At 41.1% G+C, this 17,190-nt stretch overlaps 1 protein-coding gene across 2 annotated transcripts in view; it reads right to left on the bottom strand.

Annotated features, from left to right (window-relative positions):
• LOC126268215 (transmembrane protein 245) overlaps positions 1–17,190 on the bottom strand; it is a 266,256-nt gene that overhangs the window by 230,575 nt on the left and 18,491 nt on the right. For both annotated transcript variants that reach the window (XM_049973842.1, XM_049973843.1), the window contains exon 3: positions 16,966–17,027. In XM_049973842.1, the coding sequence (XP_049829799.1) occupies positions 16,966–17,027 (62 nt within the window). The remainder of the gene's footprint in view (positions 1–16,965; positions 17,028–17,190) is intronic.

Raw genomic sequence — 17,190 nt, forward strand, 5'->3', positions numbered from 1 at the left:
TTACTTTTCCTAAAACCGAACTGATCATTATCCAACAAACCCTCAATTTTCATTTCCATTCTTCTGTATATTACACTTGTCAGCAACTTGGATGCATGAGCTGTTAAGTTGCTTGTGGGATAATTCTCGCACTTGTCAGTTCTTGCTATCTTCGGAATTGTGTGGATGATTTTTTTCCCCAACAGTCTGATGGTCTATCGCCAGACTCAGACATTCCACACGCCAATGAGAATAGTAGTTTTGTTGCCAGTCCCCAAAAGATTTTAAAAATTCTGATGAATGTTACCCATACCTTCTGCCTTATTTGACCTTGAGTCTTCCAAAGCTCTTTTAAATTCTGATTCTAATACTGGATCCCCTATCTCTTTCCTATCAGTTCCAGTTTTTTTTCCCCCCTATATCACATCATCTGACCAGTTCACCCCTCATAGAAGCCATCAATGTACTCCTTCCATCTATTTGCTCTCACCTCTGCATTTAACACTGGAATTCCCTTTGCATTCTTGATGTTATCGCTCTTGCTTTTAATTTCACAGAAGGCTGCCAAATATGTTTGCTGCCCCTTTATATCTGTAGAGTATCGTCATCTCTTAAGTAATTTCCAGTAAGAAACTTCTGAACCATTGTTTACATTGTCGCGAGTAGGCCTAATTTTTTGTACACGTATTTTCATTGTTTTCCGGTAACTTAATTGTCTTTCTGTCACTAAAATCGATTTGTACCATGAGTGTAAAGTGCCTGACGTGCCGTAGAATCGTTAGTGTGATAGATGTAGTAACTTTTTTCATTGGGGAGATTGTAGTGGCGTGGGAATTGGGAAAATGAGCGAGACTCATCAGTGGTTCTGTAGGCTATGTAGTAGAGATAGAACGATTGTGGAACAGGAGGGGAAAATTGCTGCCCTTCGGGCTGAGTTAGATGAGGTTAGACGAGAACTGTGCATGTTAAGGGGGGAGAAGGGTAAACAGGGGTGGGAAGTGGCAACAGGCATAAGGAACAGGCCAAGAAATTCTTCTGACAGCTTTGTTATTAATGTACAAAATAGGTTTGACCTGTTGCCTCAGTCGCAAATTGATGAGCCTCTCACAGAAGTAGATGTAGACAGGGCTCAACGAGCTTTCAGCAGCAAATTGAATAAGAAGGTAGGGAAGTGTGCAAAGAGAAAGAAAGTCTTGTTGCTAGGTAGTTCGCATGCTAGGGGTGTGGACCAACTTCTGAAGGATGAATTAGGGTCAGAATACCAGGTCACAAGTTTTTTCAAACCCAGTGCTGGACTGGGGCAGGTTACAGAGGATTTAGGTTCACTATGTAGAGGTTTTACTAAGGAAGATACTGTGGTTATTGTGGGTGGGCCGAGCAACAGTATTGACAGAGATCCGGGGTACAGCATAGAGTGTGACCTGGCAAATATTGCATCGGCATCGAGTCATACCAGTGTTGGGTTTGTGTCGGTTCTGGAGCGCCACGACCGGCCTCATTTGAGCTCTTCTGTCAGGAGAGTTAATTTGGAGTTGGAACGGCTACTTGGATCTGGTGCAAGGGCAAGGTCACACATTGGTGTGGTTCCTGTTGATTCACTCAGTAGGTGGGACTATACTAGACATGGCCTACACCTCAACAAGAAGGGGAAGGGTAAACTGGCTGGGCTGATAGCAGGAAATTTAAGGGGGGGAGGAACTACATCTCATGGTGGAAACTCTTTTTTAGTGTAAGATCAGTGTCCAGTGGGAAACTCAGCCAGGCAAATACTAAAGATGTTAACAAAGTTCAAGATACTCACAAAAGTAAAGTGAAAAACAATGTTAGTATATTTCATCAAAATATTGGGGGATTGAAGAATAAAATTGATGAGCTTCTGCTTTGTTTAGAAGATATAGAAACTAAGAATGTAATAGATGTACTATGCCTGTCTGAGCATCGCATTGTCACTGATATGCAAAAGGTTAGCATCAATGGGTACAAATTAGCTGCACATGTAAGTAGAGATAATATGATGAGAGGAGGAGTTGCCATGTATGTCAAAAGCATCCACAGCGCAAAACATTTAGAAACTAAAAAATTTTGTGTAGAGCAACATATGGAAGCATGTGCCACTGAACTAAAACTAAATGATGGCACTTTCATAATTGTAACAGTGTATAGGTCCCCCTCAGGGAATTTCCAGCTATTTCTAGAAAACTTGGATGCTGTGTTGTGCTATCTGTCAGACAGGGGGAAGCAAATTATCATTTGTGGGGATTTCAATGTTGATTCCCTGAAAGAGTGTGATAGGAAGAATGACCTTGTAGTATTACTCAGTTCTTTCAATTTGAGCTCCGTCATTGATTTTCCTACTCGGATGACAAAGAACAGCAGGACATTGATAGATAACTTTTTTATAGACCAAGATAAGTTTAAGGACATAAATGCTTATCCTGTTGAGAATGGCCTTTCAGATCATGGTGCACAGCTAGTTACAGTACATGGCATAGCTCCATGCAGTATATCAAATCAGAATTTCAAAGCAGTGCGTTCAATTAACAATATAAATACTGCAAACTTTACGGAAAGACTAAAGGAGCTAGACTGGGATGAAGTGTATATGGAACCCGATGCTAACTTGAAATATAACTTATTTTACATTTTAAGGGTATTTGAAAATTGTTTTCCCAAGAACAAAGTGAAACATAATTCCAAGAAAACATATAAAAAACCTTGGCTAACTAAAGGAATAAGAATATCTTGCAACCATAAAAGAGAACTGTATCTAACGGCAAGAGGAAGTACTGAGCCCGAAATTGTTCAATATTATAAAAACTATTGTGCGGTACTAAGAAAAGTTATTAAAAAGTCCAGAAGCATGTGTATCATGTCTGAGATCAGTAACTCTGATAATAAAATTAAAGCAATTTGGAATATTATTGAAAGGGAAACAGGGCAGCCAAGAGCACAGGAAGACTTTAGTGCCATAAAACTGAATGACAAGTGTTCTAACAAACAATCTGAAATTGGAAATATTTTCAATAATCATTTTTTAAATGTTGTGGAGAAAGTAGGATCTAGATCTTCACCAGAAGAGGCAAGGCTTCTAATAGAAGAGGCCATACCTGTGCAGTTTGAAACAACTGTATTTCCACCAACCTCTCCCTCTGAAATCAGTAAAATAATAAACTCACTGAAAAGTAAAAGCTCTTACGGAATTGATGGTATTTCCAGCAAGATACTTAAAGCTTGTTCCCCACAGATAAGTAGGATTCTCAGCCACGTATGTAATACCTCTTTGGAGCAGGGTGTTTTCCCCGATAGACTGAAATATGCCATTGTAAAACCATTGCATAAAAAGGGGGATATGTCGGATGTCAACAACTATCGCCCAATCTCTCTTCTGACAGCTCTATCAAAAAAATTTTGAGAAAGTAATGTATTCAAGAGTAGCCTCCCATTTATGTAAAAATAAAGTACTAACAAAATGTCAGTTTGGTTTTCAGAAAGGCTTTTCAACAGAAAATGCTATATACGCTTTCACTGGTCAAATATTAAATGCTCTGAATAACCGGACATCACCCATTGGTATTTTTTGTGATCTCTTAAAGGCCTTTGATTGTGTAAATCATGGAATTCTTTTAGATAAGCTAAATCATTATGGTCTGAGGGGGGCAGTGCACAAATGGTTTAATTCATACTTAACTGGAAGAATGCAGAAAGTTGAAATAAGTGGTTCATGTAATGTCAATACAACAGCTGATTCCTCAAACTGGGGGGGGGGGGCTATCAAGCATGGGGTCCCACAGGGTTCTGTCTTAGGTCCTTTACTGTTCTCGATATACATTTATGACTTACCATTCCATATTGATGAAGATGCAAAGTTAGTTCTTTTTGCTGATGATACAAGTATAGTAATAACATCCAAAAACCAAGAACTAAGTGATGTAATTGTAAATGATGTTTTTCACAAAATTATTGGGTGGTTCTCAGCAAACGGACTCTCTTCAAATTTTGATACAACACAGTATATACAGTTCCGTACAGTAAATCGCACAACTCTAGTAATAAATATAGACTTTGAACAGAAGTCTGTAGCTAAGGTAGAATTTTCAAAATTTTTAGGTGTGTCCATTGGAGAGAGGTTAAACTGGAAGCAACACATTGATGGTCTGCTGAAACGTCTGAGTTCGGCTACGTATGCTATTAGGGTTATTGCAAATTTTGGTGATAAGAATCTCAGTAAATTAGCTTACTATGCCTACTTTCATTCACTGCTTTCGTATGGTATCATATTCTGGGGTAATTCATCGTTGAGTAGAAAAAGTATTCATTGCTCAAAAACGTGTAATCAGAATAATTGCTGGAGCCCACCAATGGTCATCTTGCAGACATCTATTTAAGGATCTAGGGATCCTCACAGTATATATATATATATATATATATATATATATATATATATATATATATATATATATATATATATATATATATTAAAAACAAAGATTCCAAGACTTACCAAGCGGGAAAGAGCCGGCAGACAGGCACATGAACAAAACACACACACACAGAATTACTAGCTTTCGCAACCGATGGTTGCTTCTTCAGGAAGGAGAGGGAAAGACGAAAGGATGTGGGTTTTAAGGGAGATGGTAAGGAGTCATTCCAATCCCGGGAGCGGAAAGACTTCCCTTAGGGGAAAAAAAGGACAGGTGTACACTCGCACGCACGCACACACACACACATATATATATATATATATATATATATATATATATATAAAAAATAGAAAGAAACTTCCACATGGGAAAAATATATTAAAAAGAAAGATTCCAAGACTTACCAAGCGGGAAAGCGCCGGCAGACAGGCACATGAACAAAACACATAAACACACACACAGAATTACGAGCTTTCGCAACTGGCAGTTGCTTCGTCAGGAAAGAGGGAAGGAGAGGGAAAAATGAAAGGATGTGGGTTTTAAGGGAGAGGGTAAGGAGTCATTCCAATCCCGGGAGCGGAAAGACTTCCCTTAGGGGAAAAAAAGGACAGGTGTTCACTCGCGCACACACACACACACACACACACACACACACACACACACACACACACATATCCATCCGCACATACACAGACACAAGCAGACATATTTAAAGGCAAAGAGTTAAGGGCTGCCCTGCAAAAGAAAAAAGACTTACCAAGTGGGAAAGCGCCGGTAGACAGGCACAATAAAATAACGCACACACAAAATTTCGAGCTTTCGCAACCGGCGGCTGCTTCGTCAGGAAAAAGGGAAGGAAAAGGAAAGATGAAAGGATGTGGGTTTTAAGGGAGAGGGTAAGGAGTCATTGCTATCCCGGGAGCGGAAAGACTTCCCTTAGGGGAAAAAAAGGACAGGTGTACACTCGCGCGCGCGCACACACACACACACACACACACACACACACACATATCCATCCGCACATCCACAGACACAAGCAGCTGCTTGTGTCTGTGGATGTGCGGATGGATATATGTGTGTGTGTGTGTGTGTGTGTGTGTGTGTGTGTGTGCGCGAGTGTACACCTGTCCTTTTTTTCCCCTAAGGGAAGTCTTTCCGCTCCCGGGATAGCAATGACTCCTTACCCTCTCCCTTAAAACCCACATCCTTTCATTTTTCCCTCTCCTTCCCTCTTTCCTGACGAAGCAACTGCCAGTTGCGAAAGCTCGTAATTCTGTGTGTGTGTTTGTGTGTTTTGTTCATGTGCCTGTCTGCCGGCGCTTTCCCGCTTGGTAAGTTTTTAATATATATATATATTCACTTATGAAATTTGTTGTTAATAATCCAGCCCAGTTCAAAAGTAATAGCAGTGTGCATAGCTATAACATCAGGAGAAAGGATGATCTTCACTATGCAGGGTTAAATCTGACTTTGGCACAGAAGGGGGTAAATTATGCTGCCACAAAAGTCTTTGGTCACCTACCAAACAGCATCAAAAGCATGACAGATAGTCAACCAACATTTAAAAATAAATTAAAAGAATTTCTAGATGACAACTCCTTCTACTCATTGGCTGAATTTTTAGATATAAATTAAGGGAGGGGAAAAAAACTAACTTAAGCATTAGTGTCATGCAATATTTTGTGTAATGTAATATCTTGTAGAGACATCTTTCATTAACCTGACACGTTCCACATCATTACGAAGTGTCGTATTCATGATCTATGGAACAAGTATTAATCTAATCTAATCTACTGTTTTCACTTTTCTGTATGCCAAGTCAGTCCTTCTGACATCATTTCTTTTTCAATTTCTTCCCATTTTTCATACAACCATTCCACATTAGCCTCCCTGCACTCCCTATTTATTTCAATCCTAAGTGACTTGTATTTGCTTACTCCTGAATCTTCCCGAACATTTTTGTACTTCCTTCTTTCATTGGACAACTGAATTATTTCTCTGTTTCTTCACAGTTACCTTCTAGACCATATGTTTTTCATTCCAACTTCTATGACTGCCATTTCCAAAGATGTCCATTCCTCTTCAACTGAACTGTCAAATTAGCTGGTCATTGTCACAACACTGATAGTCTTAGAAACCTTCAAGCCAATCTCTTCATTTGTTATGCTTTCATATCCCATTTCTTCCCACAATTATTCTTCCTGTCTACCAGCCCACTCTTCATTACTACTAAATTTTTATGTCAGTCTATGTCTGCTGATTTCAAAAACTCTACCAGACCGTGATGTAATTTAACTGAAATCTTCCCGTATCTCCTGACCTCCTCTTGTGATTCTTGAACAGAGTATTTGCTGTTACCAGCTGAAATCTATTGCAGAGCTTCATTAGTCTTTCTCCTCTCTCATTCCTACTACTAAGCCATACTCACCCGTAACCTATTTTTTACTCCTTCCCCTATAACTGCATTTCAATCCCCCACGACTATTAGATTTTCATCTCCCTTTACACACTGCATTACCCATTCAATATCCTCATATACTTTATCTTGCAGATCATCAGTTTGTGACTTCAGCAGGTATACATGACCTTATGGTGTCGGCGTTGGTTTGTTGTCGATTCCGATAAGAACAACCCTATCACAGAACTATTTGCAGTAGATTTACTCTATAAAATACATTCCTGTTCATAACAAATCCTACTTCTTTTATACTATGTTCTGCTGCTGATGATATTACCCTATGCTCATCTGACCATAAATCCTTGTCTTATTTACATTTCACTCCACTGATGACCACCATTTGAGCCTTACCATTTTCCTTTTCAGATTAGCTAGGTTCCCTATCACGTTTAGACTCCTTACATTCCACGATCCGACTCATAGAATGTTATCCTTTCATTGGTTATTCGATCTTTTTCTCATGGTCACCATCCCCTCCCAGTGATACGAATTGAGGACTAGTCCAGAATCTTCTGCCAATGGCGAAATCATGGCACTTTTTCCAATTACAGGTCACATGTCCTATGCATCCATATTCTGTGTCTTTAATGCAGTGGTTTCTACTGACTACTGCAATCTCATGTTGCTGATTCTTCTGCCTTTTAAGGGCAGTTTCCCACATTATGTGCCCTGAACCTCTGTCTTTTCCTCCACTCTCTTTGACAAAGCCATTGGAAGAATGAGGACGACTTCTTATGCCACAAGTATTCAGTCACCACTGCTGATGATTGTTATTCAAAATTTAAACAGTGGTGAGCTTCAAATGTGGGACCAAGAACATTTTGATTACTAATCAAAGACACTACCCCTAGACCAGAGGTGATACATTCCAATAACACATATGCTTCATTTGTTTCACCAGTCTAGACACATATCTAATTAAAACTGAGGCAAAAGCTTTCTCAAAATCTATGACTCCCAGACACAATAGGAAATCATCCTCAATGCCACAACCTTTAATTTTGTTCACGACTTCTGAATTGTCAATTATGTAATACCCAGTTTAAGTAATTTTATTCTTTTGCCTAATTATAATCTATTTTCTCTCAATATTGTGTTCAGTTGGAAGAATGGTTCAATACAGCTCTCCATGATAATTTATCCTGCGCAAGCCGCTTCATCTCTGCGTAACTATATCAACCTATCAACTTGAACTCACTCACTGTATTCAAGCACTGGACTTCCTTTCATCAAACTGGCAATTACCTGATGCCTCAGGATGTGTCGTATCAACTAGTTCAATCCTTTAGTCAAGTTGTGCCATAAGCTTTCTTTTCCCCCCAATTCAATTCAGTACCTCCTCATTTGTTATTCAATCACCCAACTTAATCAACACAGCACCTTGTTCATAAGCTGTTCTCTTCTTGCTTGAACTGCTTATCCTTCATGTAACATTTCCATACACGGCTACACTCCAGACAAATACCTCCAGATAAGACTGCCTAACACTCAAATTTATATTCCATGTTTTCTTGTTATTGTCAGTCTGCAATTTACATCCTCTCCACTTTGGGCATCATCAGTTACTTAGCTTCCCAAATAGCTGAACTCACCAATTACTTTTAATGTCTCATTTCCTATTGTAATTCCCTCTGCATCATTTGATTTAATTCAGCAACATTTCATTACCTTTATTGTACTTTTTGTTAATATGTATCTTATAGTATCTTTTCAAGACAACATCCATTCTATTCAACTATTCTTCCAACACTTCTATTGTCTCTAACAAAACTACGTCATCATCAAAACTTAAAAGTTTTCTCTCTGAATTTTAATCCACTCTCAAAAATCCTCCTGCTTTCCCTATCAGTTTGCTCAATGTACAGACTAAATATCGGTGGGGATGCACTACAACACTATCTCACTCCTTCCTCAAACACTACTTTCCTCTCACATCTGACTGTTAAATTGCCAAATCATAAATAAACTTACATTACTCCTATTTTATCCCTGTTAACTTCAAATTTTCTAAGTGTGTAGTCCAGTCAACATTGTCAAAAGCTTGCTCTAAATCTACAAATTTTATAACTATAGATTTGCTTTTCTTCAACCTTTCTTCTAGGATAAGTAGTAGTATCAGTATTGCCTTATGTGTTCCTATGTTTCTTTAGATTCCCAACTGTTCATCCTTGAGGTCAGATTCTATCAGTTTTCCCATTCTTCTGTAAATGATTTGCGTTAATATTTTGCAACTATGACTTATTAAACTAATAGATCGGCAGTAATCACTTCTGTCAGCTCCTGCCTTCTTTGGAATTGGAATTATTACACACTTTCTCAAGTGTGTATATATACATAATAAATGCAATGCTGTGAAAGTGCCTGTGCATCACAATCATCTTCATCAGATGACCATCTAGGAGCAAAGAGTGCTTATTGGCATTCAAGCAAGTAATCGGTCAGATGACGTAACTTCAATCTAACAATGCAGCAGTATACCCCGCTTCCCCCACCAGGCACAATTGAAGGGGATAGATCAACACCAGCACTGCCTATCATTTTATGAATTAAAATTTTTGATTCTATTTTCCTGAAGATGCTCCATTTCAAATGCTCATCTCCAGGCACAACTCCTATAATAACCTTCATTTGTATCAAAATTATTACTGCACTTGCAAAATTCTATTGCTTATTTTATAACAGAATCCCAGAAGGTTGATGGATGGGAGAAGACCTTCTTTTCCTCAAACTGATCTTGTGCCCTTACATAAAGCTATGTTTTCCACTATTACTGATTTCTCAAGGTTTCTATACTTTATGTGCTATCTATTTTCGGTGCAGTATAGGACTACGCTGCAGACAGTCTGCCCTATATAATTTTCGCCGCATTCGCATTGCAACAGGTACTCCAAATTCAAGCTGTCTTTCACTGGATGCAGCAAATCCGAAATTTTCTGCATAGGTCAGAAAGTTCACCTAACACCATAATAACATAATACATGCACAAATTTGTTTTCAGACGTTTCGTAAATGGAAGGAATGCTGTGGGTTTGTCTTCTTTTGAAGACAGTAATGATCTTCAAAATCTCCAGCTTAACTCTTATGTGACGCAACCTGAACATTTATACATTTTAAAATCTGGTTTCCAAAGCTCTGTCTTACAGACGAACAGTCACTCTGAAATCTTCCAGTGACTCCAGCTCTCTTCCATTTTTACACCCTCTTTCACTGATGCATCTTCACTCATGACACACTTAATTTCAGAAATTGAGCATTCATACAGTTCACATTCCCACTCATAGAGGCCACCTGGGTCACCTCCCGGCACGTTCAGGTGAGCCACTATGGAAACGGTATTATTTACGCGATCACAAATGAGTGCTTGGCCTACTGTGTACCATATAACTGTTGTACAGTCAACGTGTTCAGTGCTACACACAACCTGTATCTTACGTGTTGCACTATAAAGTACTATGTTCCATAGATTGTGTTTGTTCTTGCTATACCAAACATGCCAATACGAGGTGCATTCAAGTTCTAAGGCCTCTGATTTTTTTTGTCCGGACTAGAAAGAGATAGAAACATGTGCATTGTTTTAAAATGAGGCCGCGTTCATTGTCAATACGTCCCAGAGACGGCAGCACCGTACAGCAGATGGAATTTTACCGCCAGCGGCGAGAATGAGAATTGTTTTAAATAGTTAAAATGGCGACATTTTCCTTACTTGAACAGTGTGCAATCATTCGTTTTCTGAATTTGCGTGGAGTGAAACCAATTGAAATTCATCGACAGTTGAAGGAGACATGTGGTGATGGAGTTATGTATGTGTCGAAAGTGCGTTCGTGAGTGCGACAGTTTAATGAAGGCAGAACATAGTGTGACAACAAACCGAAACAACCTTGGGCTCGCACGAGTCGGTCTGACAACATGATCGAAAAAGTGGAGAGAATTGTTTTGGCGTAATCCTCACCCATTGCGTTCCAAAGGGCACTACGGTAACAGGTGCATCCTACGAAGAAAATGTTTTGAAGAACAAATTCCTTCCTGCACTGCAACAAAAATGTCCGGGAAGGGCTGCGCGTGTGCTGTTTTACCAAGACAACGCACCTGCACATCGAGCTAACGTTACGCAACAGTTTCTTCGTGATAACAACTTTGAAGTGATTCCTCATGCTTCCTACTCACCTGACCTGGCTCCTAGTGACTTTTGGCTTTTTCCAACAATGAAAGACACTCTCCATGGCCGCACATTCACCAGCCGTGCTGCTATTGCCTCAGCGATTTTCCAGTGGTCAAAACAGACACCTAAAGAATCCTTCGCCGCTGCCATGGAATCATGGCGTCAGCGCTGTGAAAAATGTGTACGTCTGCAGGGCAATTACGTCGAGAAGTAACGCCAGTTTCGCAATTTCGGGTGAGTAGTTAATTAGAAAAAAAATCGGAGGCCTTAGAACTTGAATGCACCTCGTAAGTGAGTGTCATGTTTTCTTTGCACATAGGTGTCAGTGCTGTGTCACCTGACAAACATTTCGATAGAAGAAATACTCCAACATCTCAATGCCCAGCAGTAAGATTTTGCAGAACAGCAGCAAGCTCTAGCCACCACTCTCGCTCAAGTGGGATCTGTGTGTTATGCAGGTTACTCTCTTGTCACCGCAACTGTCGCCCTTACCAGCATATGATGAATCGGCTGAAGACTTGGATTCCTATGAGACATGGTTAACTAACATTTCCATGTTTTTCATAGGGATGATGCAAACCTGTGTGGAGCTTTCTTTCTTTCCTGACTTTTGCTCTGCATTTATCAGTGTTGTGCCTTGCGCCTTCACAAGACATGACCAGTGTGTCATTTGATGACATGAGCAAGCTTCTCTCAACCTATTACTGAGACAGAACGCATGTCATTGCTACTCATGTAAAATTTTACCATTGTCAGAAATGCCCAAACCAACCATACAAAGTGTGAGTCACAGAATTACACCGATTGAGCTGTTGTCGTACACATCACGGATCCTACAATGATCACATGGTGCACAATACCATTCATCTGGATGGACCCAGATATGGAAGTTCACGAAAAAGGGCTTCAATGTGAGAATCTGACACTTATGGATGTGCTCAATACAGCGCAGTCCTTTGAAGTGTCACGAGCCACAAGCGATCAGATTGCCGTGTGTGTGTGTGTGTGTGTGTGTGTGTGTGTGTGTGTGGTGGGGGGGGGGGGGGGGGGGGGTACCGGAAGTGGCTCAGTCAACCCCTGGTGTTCAAGACAATGGGGAAACCATTGTAGCAGTACAACTTTCGACAGCATTGCATGGGGCAACATTGCTTATGGCCACAACAGCAACAGCCCATGTCACAAAAGCGGTTGTGCGGCCCCCATTCCTTCTTGCCCATACAGCTTTATCCAGCAGGAGCATGCTGTGTGCCCTAAGTGTTGGGGTGTTTCCAGCAAGTGACGAAAGGAAGGCCACATTGCATCTGCGTGTAACTCCTCTTCAAACAGGGTCGACACAGTAGTACTAACAGATATAAACTGTATCTCCACAATGACTGTCTCCCCAAACAAATTGTTTACTGACATGTGTGTATTTCATAAAGTGCTAAAAATGTAATTAGGAGCAGGAACAGCAGTGACTTTAGTAAATGCATGAACGTATATGGAACTGGGCTCCCCTCCCCACACAGGTATCACAGAATTGGTTAGCTACAATAAACAGCAAATTTCGACCCTAGGTCAGTTCTACACTCCTGTCCCTTACTTTGTTGTAGATCCCACACCACAGACATGCTCAGATTAGATGTGTTTAACACTTTCAGTTTCTTCATTGCTGATGAGGACAATTTATTGTCTGATCAAGTTCCGTATCAGCAACTGGAGACCCTCTGTTCTGAATTTTCATCTGTTTTCCCCTGGGCTCGGTTGTGCTACCAGTTTTCAGGCTCACATTACTATGGAAGAGTCCGTCTACCCTCATTTTATTTCAGGCATGGCAGGTGCCTGTCGCAGTGCGCGACTCTGTCAAGGCTGAATTAGACTGTTGGCTCAATGTCATATGGCCTCTTTCTTCCAGGGAATGAGCTACACCACTGGTCGCTGTTAAGAAGTCGACAGGTAACCTTCACTTTTGTGGTGACTTCACTGTCATGATTAATGCACAGTCTGTGATAAATACATACCCTTTGCCACACCCTGACGAGTTGCTAACAAAATTATCGGGCAGGCACTGCTTTAGTGAGACTGATTTGTCAGAAGCGTACCTCCATTTCTCGTTGGACGAGGGCACTAGGCATCTTCTTGTTAGCAATACACCTTTCAGTTTATACCAATATCAACGCTTTGCTTTTTGGCATTACTAGCACGCCCACGATTTCTCAGCCGGCATCGTCTGTGCCCAGCTGCACCAGCTACCTCGACAATATCATGTTTTGGGTTCTTCCATTGAAGACCACCTTAAAAATCTCCAATCACTGTTTTCTGCTTTGCAGTCTGCGGGTCTCAAGTGCAATATTGAAAAATCTCAACTTTTTCAGACATCAACTGAGTATCTACGTTTTGAGGTTTCTCGCACAGGGGTCAAGCCGTTGTGTCACCATGTTGACATAATTGCAGATTTGCTGCAGTCAACCTGTTATGGAACTGCAGGCGTTTCTAGGTAAAGAAGTGTACTAAAACAAATTTTTCCAGATGCATCCTCTGTTTCTCAGCCTCTGCACACGCTCTGGCTTAAAAATGTGCCCTTTTTTCTGGTCCCTAGCTTGACTAAGCATTCACTTTGCTTAAATCTAAGCTTCAATCTGATCTGTGTCTGGACATTTTTCAACCAGTTCAGCATCTTGTGTTGGCCACAGATGTCTCTCAGCACAGTCTTGGTGTGGTATTGGCACAAAAATATGTGGATGGGTCTGAATGTTAACGTTTCTAAGAATTCCACTCCCACTCAGCAGTGGTATTCTCACATTGAAATGGATGCTTCAGCAATAGTGTTCACCCTCAAGAAATTTCATGTCTTCTTGTATGTTTTTAAGTTCCGTTTAATCATGGATCACAAGCCATTGGTTGCTTTTTTTAACCTTTCGGCTTCTGTGCCGGAAAAGACAGCACATCATTAGCAGCAGTGGGCTCTCCTGTATCATTATCAGATCCATTACCTGCCGATGGCACAACATGCCAATGCCTATGTCTTATCTCGCCTTCCAACTGGGATGGACCTGGTGTTTGAACAGGATGAGTTGCATTGTTTCTATTTAGATACTGAAACCAGAATGCAATAGATGGTTTTCCCATTACCACTACCATAATAGCATCTGCTATTGCCGCGGAAATACCCCCAGGCTTTGCCTGGGATCACTTGCATTATTACCTCAGCCTCCAGCACCACCTTTCTGGGTTTGAAGGAGTTCTTTGTTAGCTATGGAGAACACTGCTCCCTGGGTTGTGATTTCTGCATCCTTACACTATAATGTACTGTGACTTCTGTATGTTTGCTCATTGGCGAAACTCTTGCACCTAAGCTTTGGCCCTTTAGTACATGTATTGCCTGGGTGTAGATGGGGACATTACGCAGCTTATTGCCGCTTACACTTACTGTGTTCAGCAACAGATGGCCCCATGGCCGTCTTTTTTCCATAGCCAACATCGCAGTGCCTGTAGAGCATCTACATGACAAATTTGCTGGGTCTTTCCTAAATCAGTATTGGTTCATTGTAGTTTCCCAACACGCCACATTGTCAGTCCACGTCCATTGCAGACACTACTTCGGGCCTACCTAAGGCTTTTGCAATTGAGGGACTTCCATAAATCATGGTTACTGATAATGACCCCCCATTTGTTTTTCAAGGATTAGCATCTTTTTGTCAGGCTAGTGGTGTTCGCCATTGCATAGCTCCCCCACTTCATCCTCAATCTAATGGTGAGGCCAAACACTTTGTATGTTTAAAACTCAGATGCAGAAGTATCTAGCAGGTCTGCTGAAGCTGCTTTAGACTGTCTTTTTGAGTCCGTACCATTTCACTTCGGTGGGGATAAGAGCCCAGCGGAGCTGAAACATGAACGCCAACCACAGACCCTCCTTCACCTGTAGCACCTGACCCACATCCACCTTTGTCACCGGCTCCATGACAGTTCTGGCCAAGAGCAGCTGTCTGGGCTCATGGTTTTGACTGCCAGCGAAACTGGGTTCCTACAACGATCATGCTTCACTGGAGCTGGCACCTCTGCGTCGTTTACACTCCTGATGGGTTGACGTCCCGTTACTTCAACCAGCTGAGACCACGCATGTTGGGTCCTGTTCCCGGAAGGACCACCACCTCCCCACCTCCACTGCTGCCGATGCCTGTTCCCGTATTGCAGATGTCTGGTTCACACTGCAGCGGGTGTTGCTGCCTGGCAGATCGCTGTCTCGGGCTCCTGCCTTCACCTGCACTCCTCAACTGCCATTGCCATTACTGCCCCCGCTGCATCTGATGCCGGAGTTCCGCCTCCATTGCTGGTTGCTGTGTAGTCGTTTTCTCTGATGCCCCCAGTGCCCATCACCAAAATCAACAAGGATGTCACTAGGGAGACGCAGTCCCCAGTCCTGTCCTACGGCCTCTCACAAGTTAGGGGATGGTGCGCACCCTGCCCCCTCATCACCTCTGCCCCTACTTGCTGGTGTCTGCCCACCATATGCTGCAGAAGACTCCATTGTCAGGCAACGAAATGGATTTCAGCACCATCATTGCTCTTTTCCATGACTTGCAATCTCAGTGCCTTATGAGACCAGTGTTTCACCCCCCTCCCTTCGGCACCAGTGCTTTCTCGATACCAGTGCTTTTTTTCTGTACCATGCATTTTTCTGTGCCTAGTGCTTTTTATGTATTTATCTATGTGGTTTTCCCACCTCCTAGAGGGGAAGAGTTATGTACCTTCATCCCTGATGTGGGAAATTTCAGAGATTGCGAGTCCATACAGTTCACAGGCCCACTAATAGAGGTCACCTGAATAAGGCCCCCTAGTCGCTCTAGTGAGTTGCCACATATTTAAGCGATCACAAATGAGTGCTCAGACTATTCTGTACCAAGTGTTACTTTTGTCCAGTCAACATGTTCAGTGCTGCGTGCAACTTGTCCCTTCCATGTTGCTCTGTAAAATAGTGTGTTCCGTAAATCATGTTTGTTCCTGCTATAGCATTCATGATTCTTAAACCAAGTGTTAACAATCACTGAACTATTCTATCTACAACTCTAGCAGACAACTTCCTCTATCATTCCTTCCCTGAAGCCATGTTCCCTTAATATTTTCCTTCTCTTCCCAATCCTTATATTGAATTCCAGTTCCACATCAAAATTAAATTTTCACCTCCCTTAACTACCTGAATAATTTCATTTATTTTATAACATACTGTTTCAATCTCATCATCATCAGCACACCTACATGGCTTAAAAACTAGTGCTACTGCAGTGGGTGTTGCCTTTATATCTATCTTGGTTACGGTTAATGTGTTCACTACGCTAGTCACTGTAGCTTACCTGCATTCCTTTTATTTTAAATTCATTACCCCTATTTGATTTTGTATTTACAATCTTGTACTCACTTGATCTGAAGTTCTGTTTTTCCTGTCACTGCACTTCACTGATCCCTACTACATTTAACTTCCACCCATAAGTTTACCTTTTCACAGACTCTAAGCTACTTAGCTAATTATCAGACCTATCATTCTACACTTTGGAGATCCAAATGGGGGACTATTTTACTTCCAGAAATATTTCCCAAGAGGATGCTATCATCATCAAGACATACGGCAGAGCTGCATAACCCCATTTAAGCGCCAGACAAGATTCAGTGTATGCCAATTAACAAGAGAAGGATACTTTTGATATACATGTCATATTCTGTCGCTAAACTAAAAATTATCACAGAAAACAACTGGGTGTAGGCCTAACGCATTCCTCGCCGTCCATTTTGTGTAAAATGAGAAATATTTTCACCATCTATTGCGAACAGACTTTTCAAACAATTTTCACAGCACATAAATATTAAGTACTGATTGACTATGATTGTGTATTTTACTACAATTTGATAAAAATTAATATTTATTAAGCAGACACAAAGTAGTGGGCAAACAATGCTCGAATGTTCTTTTTTACCTTTTCTGTAGTTACATTCTCCAATGCTAATTTCATGGCTTCCACAACGGAGACTCCATGACCTATGAAAGAAAAAGCATCATTAAATGGTCACCCAGGATATCAAAATAAACAAGTGATCAACACTGCTAATTAACAGATGCGCACACACGCACACGTAATAATAATTCAAGGGAAAGATGTCTCACTTTCTACGGACTTTTCACAAGGATGGACCAAACAAGA

Source organism: Schistocerca gregaria, chromosome 4 (assembly GCF_023897955.1).
Source record: "Schistocerca gregaria isolate iqSchGreg1 chromosome 4, iqSchGreg1.2, whole genome shotgun sequence".
Taxonomy (NCBI): domain Eukaryota; kingdom Metazoa; phylum Arthropoda; class Insecta; order Orthoptera; family Acrididae; genus Schistocerca; species Schistocerca gregaria.